Source organism: Toxorhynchites rutilus, chromosome 2 (genome assembly GCF_029784135.1).
Source record: "Toxorhynchites rutilus septentrionalis strain SRP chromosome 2, ASM2978413v1, whole genome shotgun sequence".
NCBI classification, from domain to species: domain Eukaryota; kingdom Metazoa; phylum Arthropoda; class Insecta; order Diptera; family Culicidae; genus Toxorhynchites; species Toxorhynchites rutilus.
In genome coordinates, this window is record NC_073745.1 from 91,155,888 (window position 1) to 91,176,304 (window position 20,417).

General features: G+C 37.4%; 2 protein-coding genes and 1 non-coding gene across 5 annotated transcripts in view; all 3 read right to left on the reverse strand.

Moving 5' to 3' along the window:
- The window catches only part of LOC129771481 (uncharacterized), a 695,695-nt gene that overhangs the window by 322,794 nt on the left and 352,484 nt on the right, over window positions 1-20,417 (reverse strand). The gene's annotated exons all lie outside the window — the stretch shown is intronic.
- On the reverse strand, window positions 6,067-6,957 carry LOC129771483 (farnesol dehydrogenase-like). Its single transcript, XM_055775164.1, has 2 exons — window positions 6,322-6,957; window positions 6,067-6,251 (listed from the first exon to the last, which is right to left on the reverse strand). Exons 1-2 carry the CDS (start codon window positions 6,946-6,948, stop codon window positions 6,084-6,086), a joined length of 795 nt encoding a protein of 264 aa, XP_055631139.1. The 5' UTR covers window positions 6,949-6,957; the 3' UTR covers window positions 6,067-6,083.
- On the reverse strand, window positions 18,209-18,344 carry LOC129772049 (U4 spliceosomal RNA). The gene has a single exon (XR_008742552.1). It is a non-coding gene; the product is annotated as a U4 spliceosomal RNA (small nuclear RNA).

A 20,417-nucleotide genomic window follows, 5' to 3' on the forward strand; every position in this document is an offset into this window, starting at 1 on the left:
AATGTAAAAAAACTCCGCTTTCAAGAAAAATATAAAAATATTTTTTTTTTTATCTGTATTATAGTGACTTTCAACTCATTTGGCTGGTTCGTCACTTCTACTTCCATTTTTGGAAGAATGTCGGGAGTGAGAATTGAACTCGTGACCTTTAGCGTGAGAGGCATGGATGTTACCACTACGCCAGATCGCCTCCACATATAAAAATATGGCGACCTTAGTTCCGAAACCATGTAAGCTATGAAAAACAATTACAATGAATAGTAACGTAAACAAAATCTGGTTTTTTTCAAACAAAACTAGCTCATTGGCTTTAATTTGATTTAATATCGATCATCTAAATCGGTCCAGTAGTTCAAAAGTTATGAATTATTGAAAAAGATCATTTTTGGAAAATAGGGGGAAACTTTGATTTTTCGGACCACGCTGAAATTGAAATGGCCACCCTGATGAAAAACATAAAAAATACGGGTCTAATATTTTACGATGAGGAATAAAACTACCAATTCTATTTTCATGAAAATCAGACAATCACTATATCGGTTTGGCATGGAATTCAATTTTGTGCTTGACCCATTCTCACCCCCACCCAGTGTAAATAAGAGATTATTTCGAAAATATTAAAATTCGAATGGAAATCTTTTTTTTTTGATGTTCAAAACCAGTAATGACTCATCTGGCAAGATTTCAAAGAATAATTCTATCCAATATTCACAATTTTAGTAGTTCTATATAATGCTGGCCATAAGATTTTTTCTGAGGTGCTATTTGATGGCTATCGACACATGAAACTTTGATAAATAATTAAATGATAACTATTTCTACTACAGTTAAGTATTAAGCATTGGAAGTTGTTGAAATATCTCCCATTAAACGACTTATAGCCTTCAAAAATATTCGCAATATTTATATATTACTGATAGTAACTTTCTCAATTTTTGACTCAATTTCTTTCCCATAACTCATTTTCACCCCCATCGACGGTATTTGTTTCTTTCCGAATAATTCTATAATTCGATAATAATAATTATATATTATATAAAACAATTCGAATATAAATGCATAATCCCATAAGCATCTAAAATGCATCCAATATGAATGCATACTTTTATGAGGGTGGTCAAAAAGTTGGCTGCTATGTCAATAACTTCTGAAATCCTCAAAAACCTTCCTGAGAATTTGTAATTTTGGAGTCGCACAACAGATCTGTGATTTCCTGAATGTAAACGATGTTCGTTCTAATAGACTTTTCAGATAATACATTATATATATATACATATATATATATATATATATATATATATATATATATATATATATATATATATATCCTCAAATGCATACTTTTAAACGAAAAGTGTGAAATTATTCTTTTTTTTTGTAACATCCAAACTTTCTACGAAGAATTGAAATGTCTACTTTTGGACAAAAACTCGGAAAAAATACTATAGTTTTAAGGTGTTGAGAAAAAAAACCTTTGATTTTATGTGATTTCTTGAAAACTGAGACATTTTCCATACAATATAAAAAATGTCGATATGCAATAATATTTAAAAATATAAAAATATATCTCAGTGACCCAAATATATACTTTTATGATTTTTAAAATAGTTCTGTAAAAAAGTCTGATTCTTCAAAACTCATATGAAAAGCTTGGGTCTCTTTTTTTCCTCGAAACCTCAAGAATCATAGAAAACATTATTTTTTAAAATTGATGTTTAAAAAGTAGCATTTGGGACGCAGTTTACATTTTTTTTCTGAAAAGTTCAATCAAAGTCCTTTCATTAGAAGGAAAAAAAGACGGGTGGGTAATGTCGGGGACATAACCGGAGTGACGTAGGACTATACAAAGGGGACAGCTTTTGTTAAATATATACTTTAATTATATTGCTTTATTTTGAATACGTGAATACCTACCTATCTACCTGAAAAATGGATTAGTTTACTGTTTACTCTTTATGGATATGTTGATGGTTCTGAAAAGAACCTTTGGTGTTGTGTTTTTGTTATCACTCGATATTCCCATCTTGTTCGGTTAAACCTTCCTGTTTAGCTATTGCGTTTGCCACTCGCCACAGCTTTCACAGTTGGAAAATTTCTTCCCATCCACTAATTGTTGCCTTGATGAGCGCCGAACTGCTCTGTTCTTGATGCGTGTTTTCTGATTGTCGTGAGCAGCTTTGCAAGCCAACTCGAGCACTCCGACGGCCGAAACTCTATAATCGCTGTTAGGTATACTGGTGCTCCGGCACCAATCCGTTCGGCCAAGTTACACTTGCGGAGCAATTGGCGGATACACCTACGGGGAACTGCACGCCTGCACGATTCGAGTGGGACTTTGCCTTTCCCTTAACTTGTCCTTCTTTGTTACGTCCACGATGCCGATGCCGTACAACCACACGGGTTTACGGTTTGAAAGAAAATAAGATATTTTTTTTTGGGGTCCGCGTGTTTTATACTCTAGCGGTACACACTCACAGGATAGAGACAAATCGGCAGACTCAGCCAGAGGAGCGAGTCCAACGAGACGAACGAATGAGCGTTAAAAGGGAGCGATGGCAAAAAAATACATTAGAGGCGAATGAACTGCAAAGTTTAAAGCCTCTTAAAAACAAAGAAAGAAGAAGAAAAAATACATTCATTACGATTTGTTCGCTAGTTGGATTCACATGCAGGCTCAAAAGGGTCCATTTCAGGATCACAAAATTATCTTCAATCTAAAGAGTTTATTGTTTTGTTATCACTCGATATCCCCATCTTGTTCGGCTAAACCTTCCTGTTTAGCGATTTGGTGCCACTCGCCACAGCTTTGACGTATTTTACAGTAAATTACATTCAATGCGACGTGCCGAAGCGCCACTCAGTGTCGCATTGGAGGCGATTTTAACCTGTAATTGAACATTTACGATGACAGAGGTACAGTGTCGACTTTCAATGTGGGGTCATAATTTGGATCTCTAAGTTTACAAAAATGTCCAACTAAATAAGCCGCATTACATGTCCGTCCAATTAGCTAAATGTCGAACTAATTGTAAATTACTGTACTTTTAATCTGGAAACAATTTAAGAATTGGTGAAAATTGAATAATCAGGAAAGCCCCCAACTATCAATAAGCTCAGAACAACTGCCAAATTCACATACTCATCAGATCCTGGCAAACAAATTATGAAAAAATCAATTTGTGTTTTATTATTATTTTGGATAATGTTTTAGAAAGCATTGAACTGTATCTCCTAAACTCTTTTTTGGAAGGTTTAATGGCCCTGAAAAGCGCCTTGTTTTATGGAATGGTTCCAATTTAGAAAACTTAGTACTCGTGGTTTTGAAAAAAACCATTTCAAACGCCCTCGATGCCGCCTTGTTCTGGTTTTGCCACCAAAGCAGTTTGTGTAAAGAACAAACTTTTTTTTTCTGCTACCTGATGCCGTTTTGCGATTGCGTTTGCCACTCGCCACTCGCTGCAACTGCCTGTTGTTGTCTTGATGTGTTCTGTTCTGAATGCGGTTTTTCTTATCGTCCCGAGCAGCTCTACCAGCCAACTCGATCACTTCGGCGGCCGAAACTATATAACGCCGGCTAGGTGGACTGGTGCACTGGTACTAACGCGCTCGGCCTAGCTACCCTTGCGGGGAACTCCAGATCAACACGGTTCGAGCGGGATTTTGCCTTTCCCTTCACTTTTCCTCCTTTACCATGTCCAGACATGGCTGCTTGGGTTGGTTTGTTGATGTGTTGTGATGCGAACCGATGTGGTGTACGGTTTGAATGAGAATGATCGTTACGGCAGCGGAGCGGGGATTTTTAAGCTGACTGGCTGGCTCGAGAATTACGCATGTGTGAGACTGCGACCAATGTTTCGTTAATTTTTTTCTTTTTACTTTCCAATCGTGCTTCATTCTATTTCGCTGCTGCTCTGGTTGCCCGTTTTGGTCGGTACGATTTGAGGAGCACAAAATGGACCAATCAAAAATGGGCACATAGTGCATTTTGACAATGCTTGATATTTGACAATTATTAAATTATTTATCTCAAGAAAAATGAAATGTTATTCGTTATGATAGATGCGTAGATATATTTCCTATCAATTTATGCAAAAACCTTTGCGATCTATTGAGAAATGCTCGAGTTATAAGCGTTCCAAATCTTGAATTTTTTCCTACTTGTTCAGTGCCTGGATTTCCATTTCACCCCCTATATCTTCCGGTAAGACGTAGTCCTACGTCAAAAAGATCGATTATTGGTCGGACGCTTTGAAAGCTTAAAATTTTGAAGAATCGGTATATTATTCGAAATTTGTGTAATTATATAAAAAATTCATATCTTCAAAACAAAAGCGATCCTGAGTTTGTTTTTTTAATATTTCATCGTAAAAAAAATCAGCTTCCTAAAAATGGTATGAAAGCTAGGGTCTCTAAGGTCTCGACACCGAGAAAAGCACAAAAAACGAACATTTTTATACTTGTTCCTAGAAGTAAGGATTTGAGGTGCAATTAATATTATTATGAAAGTCTACTGAAATATAGAAATAACGTTGCGCAGTTCAAAGTTACAAATTAACAAAAATGAGCATATTGACAGTTTAACCGATTCTTTAGACCACCCTAATTCTGAATGACGCGCTCTTAAGTCGAAATGTACACTCTACAAAAAAAAACTAGAGTAACAAAGCGCCAGTCGAAATTTTTAGGTGATCTTTGAAATCTTGTAGCTTCGTTAAAACTCAACGCATGAAGATGGGATGTACATTGTTTTGAAGACAACATTTTCAGGGTTTGTAGATGTAGTGGACAATAGTATTGAGAAGAAATAAAAATCAGTTTTTTTTCTGTTTCTTCGAAGATTTTGTAGACAAACGTCATTTTTTACCAACTATGTTAATAGTAAATACAATAAACCATATCAACCAGCTTTCAATTGATCCCTATAACGTTCCTGTAGGTAATTTCGATGCAAACATATTTTTGTTTTGGATAACTTGTGGCTTTGACGAAAAAAAAATTAAATTTTGTTTGCATCGATTCAAATAAAAGGTTCTCGAATCACGTCTAAACTGCTTAACTACGCGCTTGTGATCTTTTTCACTGACGGAGCATCCATTTTTGCCGTTCTTCACCTTCCGGTCGATGGTTAGGTTCTCGAAGTATCGTTTTAGTACTCTGCTGACCGTGGATTGTACGATTCCCAGCATCTTACCGATGTCCCGGATTCTCGAAATGAGTGCACAGGATTAATTCACGACGCTCTCTTTCGTTCGACGACATTTTTCCAAATTTACGAAAAATTGACAGTGAAGCATGGCCAACGTGATCTATACACTCTTATCTGATTATAAGCGAAAGCTGAAGATATAATTCCTAAAAATTAAATTTCTACAGCGTTTTTTCCGTGATGCAATTTGATGTGACACACCCTTTAAAAGCTCAAAAACAGGTTCTTCGTTGTGTTTTACAAAATATTCTGTTGTTCTGCAAACATCGCAGTAAGTTCTAATGTTTGCAAAAAAGTTTTAGCCCAATGCATTCGCAAAACCCGTTTTGAACGTTCCGTATTGATACGTTTAGCCATTTTTTTAGCCTATCGATCAATGTTTGGAGAAAATTAGAGGAACACTTCATCGCAAATTGTACCAAAAGTACAAAATACTATACGTACACTCGGAATGAACGAAATATGCATACCATCTTCATGCGTCGATTTTTCGCGAAGTTACAGCCTTTCAAAATTGACCTAAAAATTTCGACTTCGCATTCTGATCTCTTCTCCACTTTTTGTCGAGTGTATATGAGATTTGAGCAGAATCAGAACCATTTTTTTAATAGATTTCATGTTCGTGGAATTATTGTATGATTGATATATTCATTTCTGAATTCAGTACAGGTTTTATAGAGTACTCACGTTTGATTAGAGTTAGCTAAGCTATATACGCTTGATCTAAGATGGTCAGGAATGAAAACCAATACGTAGATGACTTTCCCTTATTTTTGAATTTGAGTATATTTTATCCTAAAATAATTGTAATATTTGTAACTGCCAAAGCTTTACTTGCAACAAATTACGTTCCTCACACGTTTGTATGCACGGCTTATTATTTTCCAATAGACTTTATCATCAACTCATGAACTTGTACTCTCGGAGGTGTACCCAATACGTACAAAACAGCATCAGCAATGTCAACTGGCTCCAGCATGTGCATTTTTGAGACATCCCAATCGGATCCAAGCGCCTCTGTGTTCACAGCACCTGGACTGATACTCTGAAACAATGGTGTCTAAATGTAAGTCCAAGAACCTCACTGAGATAACCGCAGCGACAAGCGAACTCACCGTAACTTTTATTTTCGTTCCCGCTGCTCTCAACTCATGTCTCATCGTTTCCGTGAGGGCGGTCACTGCAAATTTGGACGCCGAATAGATGTTCGTGCCAGGAAAGTTGAGCACTGTGTGTCCGACAACGCTGTTGATATGCACGATATGTCCATCGGCCGAGCGATTTTTCATCGACTGGAACGCTTCCCGACTGCACAGCGTCAATCCCATCACATTCGTATCGATCACTACCCGTAGTTTGTCGGTATTACCTGGCTCCAGCAATGCGGCCCTACTGGCGAGGCCAGCATTGTTGATCAGCACGTCCACCCCGCCAAATGTTTCCTCTATCGATCGAAAGGTAGCCAGGATAGATTCCTCTTTTGTGACATCACAATGCATGGCGTGTAAGCGCTGCCGAACGGTTTCATCCAGCTCTTGCTTCAGTGCTTCGATTCGTTCCACCCGACGCGCCAACCCGATTACGACCATTCCGGCCTTGGCTAGTTCCTTCGCTGTTGCGGCACCGATTCCGGAACTCGCACCGGTCACCACAGCCACCTTTCCAGTCCAACGGTCCATAGTTGGAAACAAACGATGATTGCGAACAACTGCGATCAACTGAATGAATTGTCGTTTGCTCATGATGCTATCTAACGGTCACGGAGCCTTATCTAATCAAAACGGTGCGTGATTTCGTTGGGTTGGATGGTTGGATATTTTAGCGTCAAAACAATGAAGCCATTATCTGTTGCTATCCACACTTCCAAAAATACCTGACTCCCAAAGTAATCTTAGTCTAAGAGACAGTCAGACTTACAAATTATTATGGCTTTATCTGGACTTTACTCGTTCATTTTAGGGGGAACTATCTGCTCATTGCTTTTCGAATCATATATACTTTCAGGACACTTTTAACTATTGCACACTAGTAAAATTTGCGTAAACCTAGTATTCTATTTTCGCGAAGCCAATTGGAACGATTCGTATTTCAAATACAACAATTTTCACAGCATTCGGCTTTAATTCACAATGGATCAGACAGGAACAGCCGTTACAACCTGTTTGTCTGACTAGTGGTATTTCCAAATTAGTGAGCATAAACAAATGTTCTTCAACAGACTTTATGTATAGTTCATGGAAACTTCCTAGACACCTGGGGTATTCGCAGCACATTCATAATAGCATTAGCAATGTCCACCTCATCCGGTCAACAGTGTCTCAGTGTGACTGGGCCTGATACTTTAAGCATAATCCAATCGGAAGCTAGTACCTAAGTATTAGGCTGTCAAAATAGTCCTGCGGTATTTTTTTTTGAATTTTCATTTGTTCATAAAATTAGTTACAATCATCTGTTTTAAGTCAAATATGCGCCGTTTTGTTCGATGACTTGTTCTCAACGAGATGCCAACTTCATAATACCCCTGTTATAGAAGCTCGCTTCCTTATTGGCGAAAAACTCGGATAGCCAATTTTCACAGGCCTCTTTTGTGGCTAACTTCTGACTACCTAGCTCGTTCGCCATGGACAAAAACAGGTGGTAGTCACTTGGTGCAAGGTCCGGACTATACGGCGGATGCAAAAGAACCTCCCATCCGAGCTCCCGGAGCTTCTGGCGCGCCACCAAAGAAGTGTGTGGCCTGGCGTTGTCCTGATGGAAGACAATGCGGCCTCTGTTTATCAAAGATGGCCTCTTCTTCATGAGTGCTACCTTCAAGCGGTCCAGTTGTTGGCAGTACAGGTTCGAATTGAGCGTTTGGCCATAGGAAAGCAGCTCATAATAAATTATTCCTTGACAATCCCACCAAACACACAGCAGAACCTTCCTGGCCGTTAATGAGGGCTTGGCCACCGTCTGAGCCGCTTCAGCGGGCTTCGACCACGACCGTTTGCGCTTCACGTTGTCGTAAGTGACCCACTTTTCATCGCCAGTCACCATCCGCTTCAGAAACGGGTCGATTTTGTTGCGATTCAGCAGCGATTCACATGCGTCGATACGGTCAAAGATGTTTTTTGCGTCAACGTGTGTGGCACCCATACATCGAGCTTCTTTGTGAATCCAAGCTTCTTCAAATGGTTAATAACGGTTTGATGACTTATCCCCAGCTCTTGGCCGATGCTACGGCTGCTACTATGCCGGTCTTTCTCGGCTAATTCAGCGATTTTGTCGCAATTTTCGACGACAGGCCTTCCGGAGCGTGGCGCATCTTCGACGACCTCTACACCAGAACGAAAACGTTGAAACCATCGTTGTGCGGTGGAAATGGAAACTGTATCGGGTCCATAACACACAAATTTTATTGGCAGTTTAAGATGCATTTTTGCCTTTGTCATAGTAGTACTGCGATACCTCGTTCGGAACTCGAACCGGTAGCCATAACCACTAGTTTTCCTGACTGATGATCCATAATACGAAGCACCGATTGCAAACAACAACTTCAGTCAACTGCATATGCTGTTTGGCTCCATGCAGAATGTTTATTGTCTTGCGTACTTTATCTTATCGGACGGTTTGCAATTTCGCTGGGTATTGAAAATGAATGTTGAGAAAAATATTGGTTTGTTAGCGATGGTAACAGGGAGTTGCAGATAGCAAGTAGCTGTGGTATTAACACTAAACCTACCGATTTTTGATGTATACCTCTTCCTACCACAGCGGATAATTTTTTTCAGCAAAAGATTTTTTTAAATAAATGGCATTCTTTTGTGAAAATTTAAACAATAAACAACAATCTACATTTCACCCTTTTATCCAAACTTTGTAGGTAACATGGTTTTTGAGCTATGAAATTTTGTAAAAAAAAATTAAACAATAAACAAATTATTTAAAAAATTAAAATTCGTTTTTCTCAAAAGCGTATTTTTTAAAAATTCTCAAAAAAAAAATATGGATAGCCCTTACAATTTCCAAAAAGTCATCCATACATCGCAAGATGGAAAGTTTTACTTACAACAACTTCTTCATGCTTTCGTTGAAAAAATTACAACTAATCCTAATTTTGTTTGAAGTCCAGATAGCGATAAAGTGTATTCGACAAAGTTTCAGATCTTATTAAAATATAAACGAAGATGTCAACTGTTTTTCTTTTTTAGTTTGTGGAATGCAAGTCTTTTTTATGTGAAGACTCCTGAGAAAAATTCTTGCGTTTGATATATGCTTCACATTGTTCTAAATAAAAAAAAAGTTTTCAGATTCCCAATAATTTGTACATAAAATGTTACGAGTTAAACATTAATAGTTATTTTTTAAAGAAAAAACATAAAAAAGTTGTTATCACAAAAACTTTTTCCCTGTAAAAGTCCCCATCTTCCGAAATATAGGTGACTTGTTGAAATTTATAAGGAAATTTAAATTTATAAATATAGGTGACTTGTTGAAATTTATAATTATATCAATTTTTTTAGAATTTTAAAAACACTTATTTTTGAGAAAAAAATGGATTTTAATTTTCAAAATAATTTTTTTTGAATGATTTTTTTTTTCAAAAAGTTATTTTATAATTTTTAATATAAACCTAAATAATTTCCTACATTTCATTTTTAACCAACATTTTGTAAATAAGATTTTTCGAGAATAAAATGAAAAGAAAAGCTCAAAATTAAAAAAAAAATCTTTGAGATCTACAAAATTTAAGTCAAAACATGAAATGTAGGAAATTGTAGATGTTTTGATTTAAAAAATATCAAACAAATTTTTGAAAAACAATCATCGGAAAACAAATAATGTGAAAGTTAGAATCTCTGCTCTGCTAATTTTTTTTCTATTTAGAAACATGTCAAACGTGAGAATTTACACACAAAAATGTTACGAGTAAAACATTATTTTTTTATGGGTTTCCATACAAAATTGTCTTATATTCCAGAAACTATAATAGATAGAAAGTTGTCGTCTTCGACAAAAGTTCATATTTTAATAAGATCTAGAACATTATCAAATACACTCAACAAAACAAAATTAAGCTTAGTTGTATTTTTTTCAAAGAAAACATGAAAAAGTTATTGTTAGAAAAACTTTTTTCCTGTAAAAGTGGACTTGTTGCAAATTGTAAGGGCTATTCATATATATTTTTTGAGAATTTTTAAAAAATACGTTTTTGAGAAAAATGAATTTTAATTTTTAAAATAAATTATTTTCCAGCGCTTTTTTTAAAATTATTTGTGTTTTATAAGAATTCAAAAAAATTTTTTGCATTTCATCCTTTAACCAGTATTTTGTAGGTACACCCAGGGGGATACGTGCCTCGTAAAAAAACCGCGTTAAAAAAACCACGATGATTGGAAAATCCGCGTGATAAAAAACCGCGTTAATTAGAAAATCCACGTAAAAAAAACCGCGTTGATTGGAAAATCCGCGTAAAAAAAAACATGTCACCTAATGATAGATATAAAGTGGGACTATCTTTACGTAGAACGGAAGTAAAAAGTTGAGTGTTGCTCGCTTCCGAAAACCCGTAGTTTTTCCTGCAATTTCGTTAACGGGTATTAAATAAAAAATGAGAATTTTTTCAATCACATATAAAAAAATTATTTTTTTATTCATCGATTTCAGTATTTTTTTGTTAATAACATAATGTATTTTCTTCAAAAAAATGTCAGTGGATGTTTGAGTAAGGGCCGTGGTCTGCTGTTCGACGCAACTTTGTCGCGATGCTCTCACAAGAACGTTGTACGGCACTTACGTCAATTTTCCGGATGTAATTCCGGATTCTTGTAGTCAGCTGCTTCGTGTCCTTGGCCCTCCAATTGTTTTTATACACTAGGGCACTGAGTGAGCCAAAGAAGTCCTCTATTGGGCGGCACTGGGGCAAGTTTGTTGGGTTACGATCTTTCGGCACGAACGGTATCTTTTTCTCCTCAAGATACGCCAGCGTCTTCTTGGCGTAATGGGAAGACGCCTTGTCCGGCCAGAAGACGTACTTCCCATCCGCGTGATGCTCGTTCAGGAACGGCAGCAGGATTTTATCGAGGCACTCTTCTCGATAGATTTGTTGGTTGATTGCCAGAACGCTCGACTTAAACCAATGCTTTGAAATGCCCCGGTCGGAAATGGCGATGTACAACATAACCTTTTTTTCAAACTTGTGCTTGAACTTGTATTTCACTTCAGGCGGTGTGAATGACTTGTAGCTGGAGTAGTAATTATCATTTTCTAGAACATGCGTTTTGGACAACGGAAAATAGCTTTCGTCGTCCAGAACTAAAGACGTCCCGCGGTATTTTTTGGTCATCCACCGACACTGTGATTTAACCGTCTCAATCTGCTCCTCCGTGTACTCCGGCGACCTCGTCTTCTTCCTGCAGACGATTCCTTCCATCTTAAGGGTCCGATGGATCAATACGTGGAAGCAGCCATATTTCCGACCGGCGTCACGCAGGCTGGTTGCGTCCTTGTTGTCAAACAGCTTCTTTAACGATGTCTTCCTCTGCTTCGTCATTATCGTCACCGGACGACCACTTCCGACCTTCGGCTCTACGTTCATGGAACCCAGGATACGATATACTGTACTGACAGATACATTTTCTTCCTTAAAATGTGCCACCGTGAACTTTTTTCCTTGCTGGAAATGCGTTTCGTAGAACCGTACAAAGCGTTCGCGGAGCACGTGCTGTTTCGACGCCATCTTTGCTTTGACTAAATTCAAACTAGCAAAACTAAACACGCCTACTGTTTCTAGGGAGCCCAAAGAGCAATTTTCTTAGAGAAAGAACATTTTACGCTCTTTATTTGAGTTACTGAAAGGTATTGAAAAAATTCTCATTTTTTATTTCAACACCCATTAGTTACTGGTCGCTATAGGTCGGTTTTCCTCACGAATGAGGTCATCTGCTGTTGCTAGAAGATTCCCTAGTAATTGGTACACTCTTCTGCCGATGCACGTGTAGTACCACTGTTGGACCGTCCAGAGCTAAGTAGACAAGGAAAGACATTCAGGAATAGCTGCCCGTAAAAACCCCGTCCCGTTGCACCGCCCGGCGAGCTCCCTGTTACCCAACATCTATGATCCACGTAAGAATCGTGATAAAGTGCGGCATTAAGCGCTAAACTCCGTTACAAACACTAATACAATTTTCGGTAGTTGGCTTTAGTGATCAATATTCAATATATAAAACTGGATTTCTGTCTGTCTGTCTGTCTGGTTCTTATGGACTCGGAAACTGCTGAACCGATCGACGTGAAAATTGGTGTGTAAGGATTTTTGAGGCCGGGAAAGGTTTTCATGATAGTTTGAGACCCCTCCCTCTCTCTCTAAAGGGCGGCTGCCATACAAATAAAACACAAATTTCTACACTACTCGAGGATTAATAAAGCAAATGAAACGAAATTTGGCATAAGGAGGTTTTAGAGTGCAATAAATGTTTCTATGGTGGTTATACACTCCACCCCCTTCTCTAAGAGGGAGCTGCCATACAAATGAAAGACAAACTTCTGCATAACTCGAAAACCAATCGAAAAAATGCCAAATTTGGCATGCGGAGGTTTTATGGGGAAGAAATATTTCTAAGGTGGTTCGACACTCCTCCCCCCTCTCTAAGGGGAGAAAAGAGGAGGGGTCTGTCTTTATTACATCATGTCTTCTGTATCAAACATTTATTCCATGTAACGGAGAAACATGTTATTTGCAAGTGATTGAAAAATCTTGAACGAGAATTGTGCCTGAAAATAATCTGATATTATAATGATGAGTTTTGGTAGAAGTACTAGGAATTTTATAGTAAAAGGTAAATTCAACGGGGTCGATTAGAAGATCAATCAATGAACAGTTCTGCAAAAAAACAAAAACACCAAACACCAAAAAAAGTAAGAAAACGTGAATGTTTGAAGGTATTGATAACAAAAAATCAAATTTTGGGCGGGATGAAGTTTGCCGGGTCAGCTAGTATTCAATATTTATGAACATTGATCAATATTGACCAGAAACGTCCGTATTTGACCAACAGAAGGGGTTTTGTGTTCCATCAGGACAACGCAAAGCCACACAACTCCGGGAGCTTGATTGGGAAGCGATTACCACCTTTTTTCACATTGTAAAACCTCCTGAGTGATAAAAAATTAGGATCAAGGAAAGATCATAGAAATATATCGCTAGACTTTTCCTCCAATAAGGACAAATAATTCCATGAGAGAGTCATTTTGGAACTACTTTTAGAATGTCAACAATTTATACAACAAAACAGTACATATTTGACCCAAATCGGACAATCCGAAGCATATTATTTTGAATTTCACGCAAAAATAATGGATTACTTTTTCCCCAACCTGATATTTAAATTTTTTCTGTAGATTTCATGTATATTGAAATGCTTAAATGACCAATATATTTACACCCACAACGATTACTCAATGTGAGATGGTCAGTCGAGTTGGTATAAAATTCGTCAATATGATAATGGAAATGTGATGTGGTGTAGGATCCACCTGTAAACTTTTTCAAAGCTTACAAGCTGAGATCAATCACTTGGTGATAGTTTTGATACCAATAAAAAAAATATTGTTTGTTAATATGAATAACCACACAAGAAATAATTGAATTATATAAAACAAATTGAATAAGAGAGAAACAGAAACCATTCCAAAAAAAACAGGGGAACTTGCAGCACGGCAAGAAGAATTGATGTGTCGTTAAGCGAGACGGAACTCGTTTCGGTTAGCCAATCAGGAGGTAGCACAGTGTAGAGTTATTATAATTCGAACCTAGTTAGCGCAGGGATAACAGGCGGATTTCACTGCTCACATCTCTGCTAAACTCATCAGTGGAGCCGATACCAATTCCAGCACAGCATCCAACTGAGCACAAAGCTCGCAATCCACAATTGATGTGTGATGACGCCAAGCATCGTACGATACTTTGTAAGGACGGGATCCGGAATGCTATATAAAGTCCTCTAGCCCACTCGACAAGTACACATACACTTGTCACGACAAGTGTGTACTTGTCGGTAGCGGAACTTTCTCCACTAAGGATGACAGCTGAGCTTACCTCGAGCATGTATAGTTCTGCGAGCACAAGAATGAATCATCAAACAATTATCGTCAAATGATTTTACAATAAAAAACATTTCAGAGCGACCAAACTGGTAGAATGGTTATTTCAAAATTTTCGTAGTATTATAAAATAATATCCGCAGTTATAAACAAACGACTTGAATTAAATAACAGCGTAGTTCTACGTTAACAATGCGGTCGTGTCTTGGACACAACCTCCTATATTTTCTTCTAAACGACTGATAAACGTGATAAACGTTTATCTAAAATTATCCCAGAGAATGATTTTGTATTATAATGATATGTTTTGGAGGAAATATTGGGTAATTTTAGAAGCATAATTAAGGGTCAGCAAGGGTCAAATATTCAAATAATTTTCACTAAAATATTAACAATTTTATTCTGCCTTAGGGTATGTCAACTGATTCACACCACTGTGTATATGGATACTGTATCTTCGTACAGTATTGTCACGAATGCAGTTGAGCAGTTTAATTTTTGCTGCTTATTTCACATCTATTTGTTGTTATCAGAGGTAAAGTAGCAATTTTTTTCATTTTTCCAAATTATATTTTGTTGTAATTATTCTCGTGATTATTTCTCTGAATTGGAATGATCTAAACATTACAGTTAACCCGGTGAGATTATAAAAGTGAAAGAAATTATAAATTTTAGTAACAACAATCACCAGGAAAAATTGGAATAAAACTGGTGATCGGAACGGACGCCGGTTCAGTTTTATATAGAAAACACAATGATGGGACAGAAACACTAACACCACTACCATCGTTTGATTTCAAAACGCTGTGAAATATAAAGACTGGCTGCACTGGCTGCATGGTCACGGACTTCGAGAAAGGCCTTTTAACAAACGTAACATCGAGAGGCAGCCGAGGCCAGCGTGTAACCCAGCAGCAACTGGCACAAATTCAATGATACTGTATGTTGTCGCCATCGATGGACGGGAATACGGCGACGCGACCATGAACATGAACATGAACAGTCGTCTTCGTCGTCGTCGTCGTGGTCTCCGAGTCGTTTGGAGTCGAATCTTCTCTCGCCGCATCTTTAAATTTGTTTCATTATAACCACTTTCTTCGCTGGGAGGAGGGCGGGGGGGGGGCCTGGTTGGGCCAAGATGGCAGCGGGGGATGGAAAGAGAATGGGCAAACACAAATATATAAATATATTCTCGTGGCCGCAGAGAATAGATAAGAATTCATAGATTACTTATTCTTTTCGTGACCGGGTTGCAATGCTGCAACCTGCAGGAAAGGCTAACAAGAAAATAAGGAGTTGAATAAAGAACAGCGATCGTACCTTAATAGCTTCGAAGATGGTGACTTCCTTCGTGAAGATCAGTGTTTCTTTTTTTTATTTCCTCTCCTCACCCAATGGATTGTAGGAAAAGTTGTACATTAAGGAGGGGGCTGAAGACTGAGTGCAGTAAGAGTGAGTGCGGTTGGCGGTGGTAACAGTGCAGAATTTTTATTGAACATTCGAATAGAAACTCCACCAACTCTAGCTTCGAAGCTTCATGTTATTGACCATTAGTGGCTGAGTTGAAGGGCTCGGAAGGAGTCAGGGTTGAAGCGGATGGAAACCTTCAAAAATCGGCTTTCTAAATGTGTTTTCCCCTTTAATCATGGCTTAATGAATTAAGTGCTTTTAAACTCGGAAATTATACCCTCGGAAACGCACCGGATTCATTTCAAGACCCCTCCCTCGCTGATGCTGCTGCTGCTCCGCTCGCTGCCGAGAATCTCTAATCCGATCTAGTGAATCGAGCAGAATAGTGAAGAGTCCTTCCGTCGATGCACATGTTTTCTTCTTGGCGAATTTATGCCTTCCCATTAAGGTTGTAACGGACAGCAATTTTTCTCCAAGCTTGAATAAGAAAACCCAACAGCAACAACTAACAACATGCGATGCAGCCACTTTCAACCAGGTTCTCTTTATCTGCAGCTACTCGTTTGTGTCCAAACACCATCCCCCGCGCCATCCCGTGTGTGAGTCCTAGAGAGCACTCAATAAGCCAACAATTCTTGCAGAATCATTCCTATTCATCATTTCATCTGTGTTCTGTGGCAGCCTTCGCCTGGGCACAGAGTGGAAGGAGGGGAGGAGTCCCTCCCCGGACGCGTCTTGCACACGATGCATCCCAGAAAAGGCAAAAACGATGTGCTTCTTTTGCATTAGTTATAAACATGATCAGCGCGCTGACACCCTCTATATAGGATCGCGGGCAGGGTTGCCAGTTACGGGGTTTTGTCCAAATATTCAAAATTTGTTCGAACTAAAATCTATTCCCACCAACCCAATCTCGGAAGTGACAAAGTCCTGCTCCGTTCGTAGCGTTGTGAGTCCCAACGCCAGCCAATCACCGCTGCCGATCGGAACGGAATCCTGCCGCGGCTAGCCGCAATTAGCGACAAAAGTGCAGGAATTGCACGTACTTTTACGCGTCTTTGACGGTTCCTTTTTTGGTGGCCAGCCAGCTCAGCGCAAAAAGCAGAAAACAGGAACAGCTCCAGCATTCCTAGCCATAACCTGTCCGGGCGAAGATGCGCTCGCGTGCTCATAAATCCTGCGGGAAGGCGATCGTAGCGTGTGCCCTCATGCTATAAGTTTTTTTGCTCCAACTTCTCATTTCTAACTACGCGAACCCAATTGGCAAAATTGAAAAGACTTGGGCTTATGGCTGTTGCCTTTTGCACCCAACAGTGCCGTTTGTAGGAGAGTTGATGCGCGTTGATTGATGATTGATGGTTTTTCTAGGCGGGCTCGGGATGCATCCCCTCCCCGACAAAGTTGGAGGCTTATCTTACGCTACGGAGCCGCTGACGGTAAATGTTATAATGGGGAGGATTTTTTTTTCCATAATCCACCACTTTATGGTTTTATGTCCCACGAGGAGCTGCTTTTTTTAGCTCGTTAGAATTATTATTAGTGCATTTACCGAGGTTCGAGCGCCCATTTCAGGACGGCACTTCTGTGCATCAACCTTTGCTTATTGCCATAATAAAATTTAAAAAAAGCTATGTACAAATCGGCCAAAGTCATTTGTAATTAACTGATTTCTAAATCTGATATCAAAATGTTATGTAAGCTAGCGTAAGAAAAGAAAAAAAAATGAAAATAAATATTACAATCTATTTAAACCAAAATCCTAGAAGTCTTTATTTTGTTTTCAAATAAATAGCTAGATAGTTGTCAAACCAGGATTTTATTCGTCTTTTGATTTAATCAACATAGAAATGAAACATAAATTTCTGCACAACTCGAGAACTAATCAAGCAAATGGAACCAAAGTCGGCATGTGAGAGTCTTTGGGTATGAGAAATGTTTCTATGATGGTATGACACCTTCCCCTCTCTGAAATGGATAGGAGGTCCCATGAAAATAATACACGTATTCCAACCAAACATGATAATTGATTTTTTTTAATGTGATAAAACGCACTCCTATATCATCTTCTATATACAAATAAAAATGGATCACCGAATGTGTTGATAAGAGCAAAACTCGAGAAACGAATTGTCCGATTTAGGGCTGTCTTTATTCCATCTTTTTTTTTCTGTATCAAATATTTATTCCATGTAACGAAGAAACATGTTATTTGCAAGTGGTTGAAAAATCTTGAACGAGAATTATGTCTGAAAATAATCTGATTTTATAATGATAGAAGTTTTGGTACAAGTTCTAGGAATTTTATAGTAAAAAGTAATTTTAAAGGGTAGATTAAAAGATCAATCAATGAACAGTTTTGCAATTGAACCCATTAACGGGCGCTTCCTTGATAGGGTTCTAGTAAAATACTCATATTTCGAGAATGGTTAGTCTTACGACAAAAATTTAGACATAGTTTGTCACACAGAATAGCATATAGATTCTATTTCTAACACGAAACATATCAAAACCGGTCTTTTAACCTGTCATGAACTTTTAAATGAAAAAAGGTCATCTATAATATACGTTGTTGAATTTTTTTTTCAACTAGCAATAATCGCACCTCGCTAAAGCCTCATTGGTTACGATATCGCCACTGCGCAAAGCTATTTGTTGAATTTAAAAAATGTAATTTATTAATATGTATAATATAATTTTATATATTTAAAAAATATCTTGAAGGAGGCTATAGGTATAAAAATATTGCTACAAATTAGCTACAACAAGTAAGTACGGTTGAGTGAAAATCGTGAGTTTTGAAAATTTTCACCAGAAATTGTATAAAATGGTATTGCAGCAAAATTAAGACAGGTAGAAGTTGGGTGTCAAAGAACAAATTATAGGGTGATTTGAGACTTTTATTTGGTTGATAGAAACAAACAAGTGCATTTCATATCATATGCATTTTTTTGAATAAAATTAAAATACTAATTTTCACGTTTTTCACTTCCAAAATGTTTTTTCAAATCCACTAGTAAAAACTTGTGAAACATCTAAAATGTTTCACAAGTTTTTACTATACTTAATTGTCTCATCTTTCAAATGGAGGTAACAGAATCGCCCTACGTTACGTACTTTTTAAAGTAGAGCCAGTTAGAGCTGAACAGAGCCCGAAACAGAGGAAAAGGGTAATAACTCTGGCATTGAAATTCGAACATATACCTATTTTTCTTCCATCAAATATGATTATCTCACTTCCTGAAAGAATTAGGATTTTTATGTAAAAAAAATCCCCTGACTTTGAGGGAATGAATCAAATATTAAATTCTTCATCTAAATTCAAAAAACAAAAATTTATACACATAAAACAACTAAATATATATGTTTTTTTGCCTCGATTGTATACAGGATTTAATTATATACAGTGAAAATAATTTGGAGGCTGTATATAATCGAATCCGCCCTGTATTCAAAAAAAGTAAAACAAAAATACTTTAACACGTTGAGCCCCAAATTTTTCATGCTGAGCTTTCCACTCAGCCCACAACAAGAGCTCAACATCGGCCCCTAGGAACCGACGCTGGGCTCAACGTGTTAATGAAAAACAAACGTTGGGAGAAATGTAATTGCGTTAATTCTGACTACATTGAAAACTAATATATAACTGTGAAGCTGAGGAATTGAATTTAATATTCTTTTTGTCCGAATTTGATAAATGTCCTCTTTCCTCCTCTCATAGCAGCCATTCTATTTCAAACAAATATAATGGTTCTCAGACATCTGTGAAAGGTGGTAATTTTGTTCTTCATCGATAAATATTACACCAGTTTTTTTTTCATTAGGGTGCCCATTTCCATTTAAGGGTGGCCAGAAAAATCATTTTTCGACCTTTTTTCCAAAAATGACTTTTTTAATTCAAATTCAATTTAATTTTTTCAAATTCTCATTTCCATTTTTTTTTCATTTTCATTTCCGTTTCCTTTAAATCTGTTCAAAAATCCCGATACCATATTTACACAACTAGTAAACTTCAAATACCTTATTCTATACTCCGTTTTAAGATCCATATTCCAGTTTTGGGATGTCAGATTTTACATTTTAAATTTTCAAGACGACGACTACAAATTTTCAAACAATTTTTTATTTGTAAGTTGATTTGACATCATACATTCTAATTCAGTGTCTTAGAATATCAAAAAATATTCACGAGTAACGAACATAATTTTGTTTCAGTGCTAATGATTTTTTTTCAGCTTGAAACACTCTGCCCTTATTATATAGATGACAATAACAAACGAGTTCATTTTGTTCACATCGCTGATGAATGAACAAAATTGCTATAATGTGTGAATGCGGTGTTGAGTGGGATTCATAACTTCACTATTGTTTATACTTTGAATATCAAAAGCAACAAATTGATATTCATCACATTCCAAACGATATTCATTCTGGCAATGATTTTGATTCAAAATTCAAAATTAAAAAAATTATTCAGCCTGGACCATTAAGAGAGCAAAAACGCCAGAGTTACAACTTTACAAGAAATCACCCAGGATTTTGTTTGGCGAGACGGTAACAACGGCACAAATAAAAACCAACCGCACACAGCTGCCTCAGGTTAAAAGTAAACAACGGCTGATATTCATTTGGCTAAAAGGAAATTCAATTCTGGCATCTTGAATAATCAACATGAAAATGACACTGGGTGGAAAAATAAACTTCAAAACATATTGAAGAACAA